This window comes from Heptranchias perlo, chromosome 12 (genome assembly GCF_035084215.1).
Source record: "Heptranchias perlo isolate sHepPer1 chromosome 12, sHepPer1.hap1, whole genome shotgun sequence".
NCBI classification, from domain to species: domain Eukaryota; kingdom Metazoa; phylum Chordata; class Chondrichthyes; order Hexanchiformes; family Hexanchidae; genus Heptranchias; species Heptranchias perlo.
In genome coordinates this window covers 2578104-2593253 of record NC_090336.1, presented here as the reverse complement: position 1 = coordinate 2593253, position 15150 = coordinate 2578104, and the positions used below count along the sequence as shown (strand labels likewise).

The following is a 15150-nucleotide window of genomic DNA, read 5'->3' as shown; positions in this document are numbered from 1 at the left end:
ACACAATCACAACCCGTACACAATCACAACCCGTACACAATCACAACCCGTACACAATCACAACCCGTATACAATCACAACCCGTACACAAACACAACCCATACACAATCACAACCCGTACACAATCACAACCCAGACACAATCACAATCCATACACAAACACAACCCATACACAATCACAACCCGTACACAATCACAGCCCGTACACAATCACAACCCGTACACAATCACAACCCATACACAATCACAGCCCATACACAATCACAGCCCATACACAATCATAACACATACACAATCACAACCCGTACACAATCACAACCCGTACACAAACACAACCCATACACAATCACAACCCGTACACAATCACAACCCAGACACAATCACAACCCATAAAGAAACACAACCCATACACAATCACAACCCGCACACAAACACAACCCGTACACAAACACAACCCAGACACAATCACAACCCGCACACAATCACAACCCGTACACAATCACAACCCGTACACAATCACAACCCATACACAAACACAACCCAGACACAATCACAACCCGTACACAATCACAACCCGTACACAATCACAACCCGTACACAATCACAACACGCACACAATCACAACCCGTACACAAACACAACCCGTACACAATCACAACCCAGACACAATCACAACCCGCACACAATCACAACCCGCACACAATCACAACCCGAACACAAACACAACCCGTACACAATCACAACCCAGACACAATCACAACCCGTACACAATCACAACCCGCACACAAACACAACCCGTACACAAACACAACCCGTACACAATCACAACCCGTACACAATCACAGCCCGTACACAATCACAACCCGTACACAATCACAACCCGCACACAATCACAACCCGTACACAATCACAGCCCGTACACAATCACAACCCATACACAAACACAACCCGTACACAATCACAACCGAGACACAATCACAACCCGTACACAATCACAGCCCATACACAATCACAACCCGTACACAATCACAACCCGTACACAATCACAACCCGTACACAAACACAGCCCGTACACAATCACAACCCGTACACAATCACAACCCGTACACAATCACAACCCGCACAAAATCACAACCCGTACACAATCACAACCCGCACACAATCACAACCCGTACACAAACACAACCCGTACACAATCACAACCCAGACACAATCACAACCCGTACACAATCACAACCCGTACACAAACACAACCCGTACACAATCACAACCCGTACGCAATCACAACCCGTACACAATCACAACCCGTACACAAACACAACCCGTACACAATCACAACCCGTACACAATCACAACCCGTACACAATCACAGCCCGTACACAATCACAACCCGTACACAATCACAACCCGCACACAATCACAGCCCATACACAATCACAACCCGTACACAATCACAACCCGCACACAATCACAACCCATACACAATCACAACCCGTACACAATCACAACCCAGACACAATCACAACCCATACACAAACACAACCCGTACACAATCACAACCCAGACACAATCACAACCCGTACACAATCACAACCCGTACACAATCACAACCCGTACACAAACACAGCCCGTACACAATCACAACCCGTACACAATCACAACCCGTACACAATCACAACCCGTACACAATCACAACCCGCACACAAACACAACCCATACACAATCACAACCCGTACACAATCACAACCCGTACACAATCACAACGCATACACAAAAACAACCCATACACAATCACAACCCGTACACAATCACAACCCGTACACAATCACAACCCATACACAAACACAACCCGTACACAATCACAACCCGTACACAATCACAACCCATACACAATCACAACCCGCACACAATCACAACCCGTACACAAACACAACCCATACACAATCACAACCCGTACACAAACACAGCCCGTAAACAATCACAACCCGTACACAATCACAACCCGTACACAATCACAACCCATACACAAACACAACCCGTACACAATCACAACCCGTACACAATCACAACCCGCACACAATCACAACCCATACACAAACACAACCCGTACACAAACACAACCCGCACACAATCACAACCCGTACACAATCACAACCCGTACACAAACACAGCCCGTACACATTCACAACCCATACACAATCACAACCCATACACAAACACAACCCGTACACAATCACAACCCGTACACAATCACAACCCGTACACAATCACAACCCGTACACAATCACAACCCGTACACAAACACAACCCGTACACAATCACAACCCCTACACAAACACAGCCCGTATACAATCACAACCCGTACACAATCACAACCCATACACAAACACAACCCGTACACAAACACAACCCATACACAATCACAACCCATACACAAACACAACCCGCACACAATCACAACCCGTACACAATCACAACCCGTACACAAACACAGCCCGTACACAATCACAACCCATACACAAACACAACCCGTACACAAACACAACCCGCACACAATCACAACCCGTATACAATCACAACCCGTACACAATCACAACCCGTACACAATCACAACCCGTACACAAACACAGCCCGTATACAATCACAACCCGTACACAATCACAACCCATACACAAACACAACCCGTACACAATCACAACCCGTACACAAACACAACCCGTACACAATCACAACCCGTACACAAACACAGCCCGTACACAATCACAACTCGTACACAATCACAACCCATACACAAACACAACCCATACACAATCACAACCCGTACACAAACACAACCCATGCACAATCACAACCCGTACACAAACACAACCCATACACAATCACAACCTGTACACTAAGATACACAAACACAACCCTTACACAAACATACACAAACACAACCCGTACACAAACATACACAAACATAACCCATACACAAACATACACAAACGCAACCCGAACACAAACATACACAAACGCAACCCGTACACAAACATACACAAGCACAACCCATACACAAACGCAACCCGAACACAAACATATGCAAACACAACCCATACTCAAACATACACAAACGCAACCCGTACACAAACATTCACAAATGCAACCCGTACACAAACATACACAAACACAGCCCGTACACAAACATACACAATCACAACCATACACAAACACAGCCCATACACAAATATACACAAACACAACCTGTATGCAAACATACACAAACACAACCCGTACACAAACATACACAAATACAACCCGTACACAAACATACACAAACACAACCCTTACGCAAACATACACAAATGCTACCCGTACGCAAACATACACAAACGCTTCCCGTACGCAAACATACACAAACACACTGCACACACCAACACACCCTACATACAAACATATACACAGCACAATGAAAGGGTAGGGACAGAATGAAAGGTAAAAATACAGTCAAGTGCTGACCCTGTCAGACAGCCAGTTATAGCATTTAGTTGTTTTGTTAATATTTTGATTTGATTTCAGAGCCTATATTTGATGCATTGTACATTTCTTTTAGCCGTGTATTGTGACTACTACAACACCCATCCACCAAAAAATAACCAGACTGAATTTACTGAGAATGGAGATTATCCAAGTCATTATCAGCCTTGTTCATGTCCTGGTAACCTGTGGGCATTCCCAAAGAACAACATGGAAGGTAAGATTATTGATTCGACAGACCAGCCCTGATACTGGTTTACGAGCAACTCATCGATTTGCCTGAAATTTTACTCTCTCCTATTTTAATGGAGGCGGTGCCTCATGGAGGCTGGGGCACTTTTCTCCAGAAAAGGGAAGACTGAGGGGTGACCTGATGGAGGTCTATAAGATTATGAAAGGGTTTGATAGGGTAGACAGAGAGAAGATGTTTCCACTTGCAGCGTAGACCAGAACTACGGGCCTCAGATATAAGATAGTCACTAATAAATCAAATAGGGAATTCAGGAGAAACTTCTTTACCCAGAGAGTGGTTAGAATGTGGAACTTGCTACCACAAGGAGTAGTTGAGGTGAATAGCATTGATGCATTTAAGGGGAAGCGAGATAAACACATGAGGGAGAAAGGAATAGAAGGATATCCTGATAGGGTTAGATGAGGTCGGGAGGGAGGAGGCTCGTGTGGAGCACAAACACCAGCATAGACCGGTTGGGCCGAATGGCCTGTTCCTGTGCGGAATATTCTATGTAATATAATAGCAGGCTGGAAATTCAATTATGATAAGTGTAACAATATCACAGCATAATTATATGGCCTGTGTTCTTACTGATAGTGTTACAGCATCATTACAGGCCTGAGTGTTCTCAGTGTGATATTACCACCGAATAACTATAGGGCCTGAGTTTTCTTAGTGTGATGTTTCCAGTGGGGTTCCGCAGGGCTCAGTACGAGGTCCCTTGCTTTTTGTGGTATATATTAATGATTTGGACTTAAATGTAGGGGGCATGATAAAGAAGTTTGCAGATGATGCAAAAATTGGCAGTGTGTTTGATGGTGAGGAGGAAAGCTGTAGACTGTAAGAAGATATCAATGGACGGGTCAGGTGGGCAGAAAAATGGCAAATGGAATTCAATCCGGAGAAGTGTGAGTAATGCATTTGGGGAGGGCAAACAAGGCAAGGGAGTACACAATAAATGGGAGGATACTGAGAGGTGAAGAGGGAGTGAGGGACCTTGGAGTGCATGTCCACAGATCCCTGAAGGTAGCAGGACAGGTGGATAAGGTGGTTAAGAAAGCGTATGGAATACTTTCCTTTATTAGCGAAGGCATAGAATATAAGAGCAGGGAGGTTATGCTGGAACTGTATAAAACACTGGTTCGGCCACAGCTTGAGTACTGTGGACAGTTCTGGTCACCACATTTCAGGAAAGACCTGATTGCACTAGAGAGGGTGCAGAGGAGATTTACGAGGATGTTTCCAGGACTGGAGAATTTTAGCTGTGAGGTAAGATTGGGGTTGTGCTCTTTAGAACAAAGGAGGCTGAGGGGAGATTTAATTGAGGTGTATAAAATTATGAGGGGCCTAGATAAAGTGGATAGGAAGGACCTATTTCCCTTAGCAGAGAGGTTAATAACCAGGGGGCATAGATTTAAAGTGATTGATAGAAGGATTAGAGGGGAGTTGAGGAGAATATTTTTCACCCAGCGGGTGGTGGGGGTCTGGGACTCACTGCCTGAAGGGGTGGTAGAGGCAGAAACCCTCAACTCATTTAAAATGTACCTGGATGTGCACTTGAAGTGCTGTAACCTACAGGGCTACGGACCAAGTGCTGGAAAGTGGGATTCAGCGGGATAGCTATTTTTCAGCCAGCACGGACACGATGGGCCAAATGGCCTCCTTCTTTGCCATAACTTTCTGTGATTCTATGATAGTATCACAGCATAATTACAGGCCTAGGTGTTTCAGTGTGATAGCACCAAACAATAATTATCGTGCCTGAATGTACCCAGTGGGATTGTATCACAGAACAATTATAGGGCCTGAATTTTCTTATTATGATAGAAAAACAGCATAATTATAGACTCTTAGTGTCCTTAATGTGATATTATCACAGTACAATTATAGGGCCTGACTGTCCTTAGTGTGATATTATCACAGTATAATTATAGGGCCTGACTGTCCTTAGTGTGATAGTATCACAGTATAATTATAGGGTCTGACTGTCCTTAGTGTGATAGTATTACAGTATAATTATAGGGCCTGAGTGTCCTTAGTGTGATAGTATCACAGTATAATTATAGGGCCTGACTGTCCTTAGTGTGATAGTATCACAGTATAATTATAGGGCCTGACTGTCCTTAGTGTGATAGTATCACAGTATAATTATAGGGCCTGAGTGTCCTCAGTGTGATAGTATCACAGTATAATTATAGGGCCTGAGTGTCCTTAGTGTGATAGTATCACAGTATAATTATAGGGCCTGACTGTCCTTAGTGTGATAGTATCACAGTATAATTATAGGGCCTGAGTGTCCTTAGTGTGATAGTATCACAGTATAATTATAGGGTCTGAGTGTCCTTTGTGTGATATTATCACAGTATAATTATAGGGTCTGACTGTCCTTAGTGTGATAGTATCACAGTATAATTATAGGGTCTGACTGTCCTTAGTGTGATATTATCACAGTATAATTATAGGGTCTGACTGTCCTTAGTGTGATAGTATCACAGTATAATTATAGGGTCTGACTGTCCTTAGTGTGATATTATCACAGTATAATTATAGGGTCTGACTGTCCTTAGTGTGATAGTATCACAGTATAATTATAGGGCCTGAGTGTCCTTAGTGTGATAGTATCACAGTATAATTATAGGGCCTGAGTGTCCTCAGTGTGATAGCATCACAGTATAATTATAGGGCCTGACTGTCCATAGTGTGATAGTATCACAGTATAATTATAGGGTCTGACTGTCCTTAGTGTGATAGTATCACAGTATAATTATAGGGCCTGAGTGTCCTTAGTGTGATATTATCACAGTATAATTATAGCGTCTGACTGTCCTTAGTGTGATATTATCACAGTATAATTATAGGGCCTGAGTGTCCTTAGTGTGATAGTATCACAGTATAATTATAGGGCCTGAGTGTCCTTAGTGTGATAGTATCACAGTATAATTATAGGGCCTGACTGTCCTCAGTGTGATAGTATCACAGTATAATTATAGGGCCTGACTGTCCTTAGTGTGATAGTATCACAGTATAATTATAGGGTCTGACTGTCCTTAGTGTGATAGTATCACAGTATAATTATAGGGCCTGACTGTCCTTAGTGTGATAGTATCACAGTATAATTATAGGGCCTGAGTGTCCTCAGTGTGATAGCATCACAGTATAATTATAGGGCCTGACTGTCCTTGGTGTGATAGTATCACAGTATAATTATAGGGCCTGACTGTCCTTAGTGTGATAGTATCACAGTATAATTATAGGGCCTGAGTGTCCTCAGTGTGATAGCATCACAGTATAATTATAGGGCCTGACTGTCCTTAGTGTGATAGTATCACAGTATAATTATAGGGTCTGAGTGTCCTTAGTGTGATAGTATCACAGTATAATTATAGGGCCTGACTGTCCTCAGTGTGATAGTATCACAGTATAATTATAGGGTCTGAGTGTCCTTCGTGTGATAGTATCACAGTATAATTATAGGGCCTGAGTGTCCTTAGTGTGATAGTATCACAGTATAATTATAGGGCCTGACTGTCCTTAGTGTGATAGTATCACAGTATAATTAGAGGGCCTGACTGTCCTTAGTGTGATATTATCACAGTATAATTATAGGGCCTGACTGTCCTTAGTGTGATAGTATCACAGTATAATTATAGGGTCTGACTGTCCTTTGTGTGATAGTATCACAGTATAATTATAGGGTCTGACTGTCCTTAGTGTGATATTATCACAGTATAATTATAGGGCCTGACTGTCCTTAGTGTGATAGTATCACAGTATAATTATAGGGCCTGACTGTCCTTAGTGTGATAGTATCACAGTATAATTATAGGGTCTGAGTGTCCTTAGTGTGATAGTATCACAGTATAATTATAGGGCCTGAGTGTCCTTAGTGTGATATTATCACAGTATAATTATAGGGCCTGACTGTCCTTAGTGTGATAGTATCACAGTATAATTATAGGGTCTGACTGTCCTTAGTGTGATAGTATCACAGTATAATTATAGGGTCTGACTGTCCTTAGTGTGATAGTATCACAGTATAATTATAGGGCCTGAGTGTCCTTAGTGTGATATTATCACAGTATAATTATAGGGCCTGACTGTCCTTAGTGTGATAGTATCACAGTATAATTATAGGTCCTGACTGTCCTTAGTGTGATAGTATCACAGTATAATTATAGGGCCTGACTGTCCTTAGTGTGATAGCATCACAGTATAATTATAGGGCCTGACTGTCCTTAGTGTGATAGTATCACAGTATAATTATAGGGCCTGAGTGTCCTTAGTGTGATATTATCACAGTATAATTATAGGGTCTGAGTGTCCTTAGTGTGATAGTATCACAGTATAATTATAGGGCCTGACTGTCCTTAGTGTGATATTATCACAGTATAATTATAGGGCCTGACTGTCCTTAGTGTGATAGTATCACAGTATAATTATAGGGCCTGACTGTCCTTAGTGTGATAGTATCACAGTATAATTATAGGGTCTGACTGTCCTTAGTGTGATATTATCACAGTATAATTATAGGTCCTGAGTGTCCTTAGTGTGATAGTATCACAGTATAATTATAGGGCCTGACTGTCCTTAGTGTGATAGTATCACAGTATAATTATAGGGTCTGAGTGTCCTTAGTGTGATAGTATCACAGTATAATTATAGGGCCTGACTGTCCTTAGTGTGATAGTATCACAGTATAATTATAGGGCCTGAGTGTCCTTAGTGTGATAGTATCACAGTATAATTATAGGGCCTGACTGTCCTTAGTGTGATAGTATCACAGTATAATTATAGGGCCTGAGTGTCCTTAGTGTGATAGTATCACAGTATAATTATAGGGTCTGAGTGTCCTTAGTGTGATAGTATCACAGTATAATTATAGGGTCTGAGTGTCCTTAGTGTGATATTATCACAGTATAATTATAGGGTCTGACTGTCCTTAGTGTGATATTATCACAGTATAATTATAGGGTCTGAGTGTCCTTAGTGTGATATTATCACAGTATAATTATAGGGTCTGAGTGTCCTCAGTGTGATAGTATCACAGTATAATTATAGGGTCTGAGTGTCCTTCGTGTGATAGTATCACAGTATAATTATAGGGTCTGAGTGTCCTTAGTGTGATATTATCACAGCATAATTATAGGGTCTGACTGTCCTTAGTGTGATATTATCACAATATAATTATAGGGCCTGAGTGTCCTTAGTGTGATAGTATCACAGTATAATTATAGGGCCTGAGTGTCCTTAGTGTGATATTATCACAGTATAATTATAGGGCCTGACTGTCCTTAGTGTGATAGTATCACAGTATAATTATAGTGTCTGACTGTCCTCAGTGTGATAGTATCACAGTATAATTATAGGGTCTGACTGTCCTTAGTGTGATATTATCACAGTATAATTATAGGGTCTGACTGTCCTTCGTGTGATATTATCACAGTATAATTATAGGGCCTGAGTGTCCTTAGTGTGATAGTATCACAGTATAATTATAGGGCCTGACTGTCCTTAGTGTGATATTATCACAGTATAATTATAGGGTCTGACTGTCCTTAGTGTGATAGTATCACAGTATAATTATAGGGTCTGAGTGTCCTTCGTGTGATATTATCACAGTATAATCATAGTGTCTGACTGTCCTTAGTGTGATATTATCACAGTATAATTATAGGGCCTGACTGTCCTTAGTGTGATAGTATCACAGTATAATTATAGGGCCTGAATTTTCTTATTATGATAGAAAAACAGCATAATTATAGACTCTTAGTGTCCTTAATGTGATATTATCACAGTACAATTATAGGGCCTGACTGTCCTTATTGTGATATTATCACAGTATAATTTTAGGGTCTGAGTGTCCTTAGTGTGATAGTATCACAGTATAATTATAGGGTCTGACTGTCCTTAGTGTGATATTATCACAGTTTAATTATAGGTCCTGAGTGTCCTTAGTGTGATAGTATCACAGTATAATTATAGGGCCTGACTGTCCTTAGTGTGATAGTATCACAGTATAATTATAGGGTCTGAGTGTCCTTAGTGTGATAGTATCACAGTATAATTACAGGGCCTGACTGTCCTTAGTGTGATAGTATCACAGTATAATTATCGGGCCTGAGTGTCCTTAGTGTGATATTATCACAGTATAATTATAGGGCCTGAGTGTCCTTAGTGTGATATTATCACAGTATAATTATAGGGCCTGAGTGTCCTTCGTGTGATAGTATCACAGTATAATTATAGGGCCTGAGTGTCCTTAGTGTGATAATATCACAGTATAAATATAAGGTCTGAGTGTCCTTAGTGTGATAGTATCACAGTATAATTATAGGGTCTGACTGTCCTTAGTGTGATAGTATCACAGTATAATTATAGGGCCTGACTGTTCTTAGTGTGATAGTATCACAGTATAATTATAGGGCCTGAGTGTCCTAAGTGTGATAGTATCACAGTATAATTATAGGGCCTGACTGTCCTTAGTGTGATATTATCACAGTATAATTATAGGGCCTGACTGTCCTTAGTGTGATAGTATCACAGTATAATTATAGGGTCTGACTGTCCTTAGTGTGATAGTATCACAGTATAATTATAGGGCCTGAGTGTCCTTAGTGTGATAGTATCACAGTATAATTATAGGGCCTGACTGTCCTGAGTGTGATAGTATCACAGTATAATTATAGGGTCTGAGTGTCCTTAGTGTGATATTATCACAGTATAATTATAGGGCCTGAGTGTCCTTAGTGTGATATTATCACAGTGTAATGATAGGGCCTGAGTGTCCTTAGTGTGATATTATCACAGTATAATTATAGGGCCTGACTGTCCTTAGTGTGATAGTATCACAGTATAATTATAGGGTCTGAGTGTCCTTAGTGTGATAGTATCACAGTATAATTATAGGGCCTGAGTGTCCTTAGTGTGATAGTATCACAGTATAATTATAGGGCCTGAGTGTCCTTAGTGTGATATTATCACAGTATAATTATAGGGCCTGAGTGTCCTTCGTGTGATATTATCACAGTATAATTATAGGGCCTGACTGTCCTTAGTGTGATAGTATCACAGTATAATTATAGGGCCTGACTGTCCTTCGTGTGATAGTATCACAGTATAATTATAGGGTCTGACTGTCCTTAGTGTGATATTATCACAGTATAATTATAGGGCCTGAGTGTCCTTCGTGTGATAGTATCACAGTATCATTATAGGGTCTGAGTGTCCTTAGTGTGATATTATCACAGTATAATTATAGGGTCTGACTGTCCTTAGTGTGATAGTATCACAGTATAATTATAGGGCCTGACTGTCCTTAGTGTGATAGTATCACAGTATAATTATAGGGTCTGACTGTCCTTCGTGTGATAGTATCACAGTATAATTATAGGGTCTGAGTGTCCTTAGTGTGATAGTATCACAGTATAATTATAGGGCCTGAGTGTCCTCAGTGTGATAGTATCACAGTATAATTATAGGGCCTGACTGTCCTTCGTGTGATAGGATCACAGTATAATTAGAGGGTCTGACTGTCCTTAGTGTGATACTATCACAGTATAATTATAGGGCCTGAGTGTCCTTAGTGTGATAATATCACAGTATAATTATAGGGCCTGAGTGTCCTTAGTGTGATAGTATCACAGTATAATTATAGGGCCTGAGTGTCCTTAGTGTGATAGTATCACAGTATAATTATAGGGCCTGACTGTCCTTAGTGTGATAGTATCGCAGTGTAATTATCGGGTCTGACTGTCCTTAGTGTGATACTATCACAGTATAATTATAGGGCCTGAGTGTCCTTAGTGTGATAGTATCAAAGTATAATTACAGGGCCTGAGTGTCCTTAGTGTGATAGTATCACAGTATAATTATAGGGCCTGACTGTCCTTCGTGTGATAGTATCACAGTATAATTATAGGGCCTGAGTGTCCTTAGTGTGATAGTATCACAGTATAATTATAGGGCCTGAGTGTCCTTAGTGTGATAGTATCACAGTATAATTATAGGGCCTGAGTGTCCTTAGTGTGATAGTATCACAGTATAATTATAGGGTCTGAGTGTCCTTAGTGTGATAGTATCACAGTATAATTATAGGGCCTGAGTGTCCTTAGTGTGATAGTATCACAGTATAATTATAGGGCCTGACTGTCCTTCGTGTGATAGTATCACAGTATAATTAGAGGGTCTGACTGTCCTTAGTGTGATACTATCACAGTATAATTATAGGGCCTGAGTGTCCTTAGTGTGATAATATCACAGTATAATTATAGGGCCTGAGTGTCCTTAGTGTGATATTATCACAGTATAATTATAGGGTCTGACTGTCCTTAGTGTGATAGTATCACAGTATAATTATAGGGCCTGACTGTCCTTCGTGTGATAGTATCACAGTATAATTAGAGGGTCTGACTGTCCTTAGTGTGATACTATCACAGTATAATTATAGGGCCTGAGTGTCCTTAGTGTGATAATATCACAGTATAATTATAGGGCCTGAGTGTCCTTAGTGTGATATTATCACAGTATAATTACAGGGCCTGAGTGTCCTTAGTGTGATAGTATCACAGTATAATTATAGGGCCTGACTGTCCTTAGTGTGATAGTATCACAGTATAATTATAGGGCCTGAGTGTCCTTAGTGTGATAGTATCACAGTATAATTATAGGGCCTGACTGTCCTTAGTGTGATAGTATCACAGTGTAATTATAGGGTCTGACTGTCCTTAGTGTGATACTATCACAGTATAATTATAGGGCCTGAGTGTCCTTAGTGTGATAGTATCACAGTATAATTACAGGGCCTGAGTGTCCTTAGTGTGATAGTATCACAGTATAATTATAGGGCCTGACTGTCCTTCGTGTGATAGTATCACAGTATAATTATAGGGCCTGAGTGTCCTTAGTGTGATAGTATCACAGTATAATTATAGGGCCTGAGTGTCCTTAGTGTGATATTATCACAGTATAATTATAGGGTCTGAGTGTCCTTCGTGTGATATTATCACAGTATAATTATAGGGCCTGAGTGTCCTTAGTGTGATATTATCACAGTATAATTATAGGGCCTGAGTGTCCTTTGTGTGATATTATCACAGTATAATTATAGGGCCTGACTGTCCTTAGTGTGATAGTATCACAGTATAATTATAGGGTCTGAGTGTCCTTAGTGTGATAGTATCACAGTATAATTATAGGGCCTGAGTGTCCTTAGTGTGATAGTATCACAGTATAATTATAGGGCCTGAGTGTCCTTAGTGTGATATTATCACAGTATAATTATAGGGCCTGAGTGTCCTTAGTGTGATATTATCACAGTATAATTATAGGGCCTGACTGTCCTTAGTGTGATAGTATCACAGTATAATTATAGGGTCTGACTGTCCTTAGTGTGATAGTATCACAGTATAATTATAGGGCCTGACTGTCCTTCGTGTGATAGTATCACAGTATAATTATAGGGTCTGACTGTCCTTAGTGTGATACTATCACAGTATAATTATAGGGCCTGAGTGTCCTTCGTGTGATAGTATCACAGTATAATTATAGGGTCTGAGTGTCCTTAGTGTGATATTATCACAGTATAATAATAGGGTCTGACTGTCCTTTGTGTGATAGTATCACAGTATAATTATAGGGCCTGACTGTCCTTAGTGTGATAGTATCACAGTATAATTATAGGGTCTGACTGTCCTTAGTGTGATAGTATCACAGTATAATTATAGGGCCTGACTGTCCTTAGTGTGATATTATCACAGTATAATTATAGGGCCTGAGTGTCCTTAGTGTGATAGTATCACAGTATAATTATAGGGCCTGAGTGTCCTTAGTGTGATAGTATCACAGTATAATTATAGGGTCTGAGTGTCCTTAGTGTGATAGTATCACAGTATAATTATAGGGCCTGAGTGTCCTTAGTGTGATAGTATCACAGTATAATTACAGGGCCTGAGTGTCCTTAGTGTGATAGTATCACAGTATAATTACAGTGCCTGAGTGTCCTTAGTGTGATAGTATCACAGTATAATTATAGGGCCTGACTGTCCTGAGTGTGATATTATCACAGTATAATTATAGGGCCTGACTGTCCTTAGTGTGATAGTATCACAGTATAATTATAGGGTCTGACTGTCCTTAGTGTGATAGTATCACAGTATAATTATAGGGTCTGACTGTCCTTAGTGTGATATTATCACAGTATAATTATAGGGCCTGACTGTCCTTTGTGTGATAGTATCACAGTATAATTATAGGGCCTGAGTGTCCTTAGTGTGATAGTATCTCAGTATAATTATAGGGTCTGAGTGTCCTCAGTGTGATAGTATCACAGTATAATTATAGGGTCTGACTGTCCTTAGTGTGATATTATCACAGTATAATTATAGGGTCTGACTGTCCTTAGTGTGATAGTATCACAGTATAATTATAGGGCCTGAGTGTCCTTAGTGTGATAGTATCACAGTATAATTATAGGGCCTGAGTGTCCTTCGTGTGATAGTATCACAGGATAATTATAGGGCCTGACTGTCCTTCGTGTGATAGTATCACAGTATAATTAGAGGGCCTGAGTGTCCTTAGTGTGATAGTATCACAGTATAATTATAGGGCCTGACTGTCCTTAGTGTGATAGTATCACAGTATAATTATAGGACCTGACTGTCCTTAGTGTGATAGTATCACAGTATAATTATAGAGCCTGACTGTCCTTAGTGTGATATTATCACAGTATAATTATAGGGCCTGACTGTCCTTAGTGTGATATTATCACAGTATAATTATAGGGCCTGACTGTCCTTAGTGTGATAGTATCACAGTATAATTATAGGGCCTGACTGTCCTTAGTGTGATAGTATAACAGGATAATTATAGGGCCTCACTGTCCTTAGTGTGATAGTATCACAGTATAATTATAGGGTCTGACTGTCCTTAGTGTGATCGTATCACAGTATAATTATAGGGCCTGAGTGTCCTTAGTGTGATAGTATCACAGTGTAATTATAGGGCCTGACTGTCCTCAGTGTGATAGTATCACAGTATAATTATAGGGTCTGACTGTCCTTCGTGTGATCGTATCACAGTATAATTATAGGGCCTGAGTGTCCTTAGTGTGATAGTATCACAGTATAATTATAGGGCCTGAGTGTCCTTAGTGTGATAGTATCACAGTATAATTATAGGGCCTGAGTGTCCTTAGTGTGATAGTATCACAGTATAATTATAGGGCCTGAGTGTCCTTTGTGTGATATTATCACAGTATAATTATAGGGCCTGACTGTCCTCAGTGTGATAGTATCACAGTATAATTATAGGGCCTGAGTGTCCTTAGTGTGATAGTATCACAGTATATTTATAGGGCCTGACTGTCCTTCGTGTGATAGTATCACAGTATAATTATAGGGTCTGAC

The 15150-nt window shown here is 40.4% G+C and overlaps 1 protein-coding gene across 1 annotated transcript in view; it reads left to right on the top strand.

Moving 5' to 3' along the window:
* LOC137328116 (mucin-6-like) overlaps positions 1-15150 on the top strand; it is a 553886-nt gene that overhangs the window by 472975 nt on the left and 65761 nt on the right. Inside the window, exon 31 of the mRNA XM_067994296.1 lies at positions 3593-3733. Within this exon, the coding sequence (XP_067850397.1) occupies positions 3593-3733 (141 nt within the window). The remainder of the gene's footprint in view (positions 1-3592; positions 3734-15150) is intronic.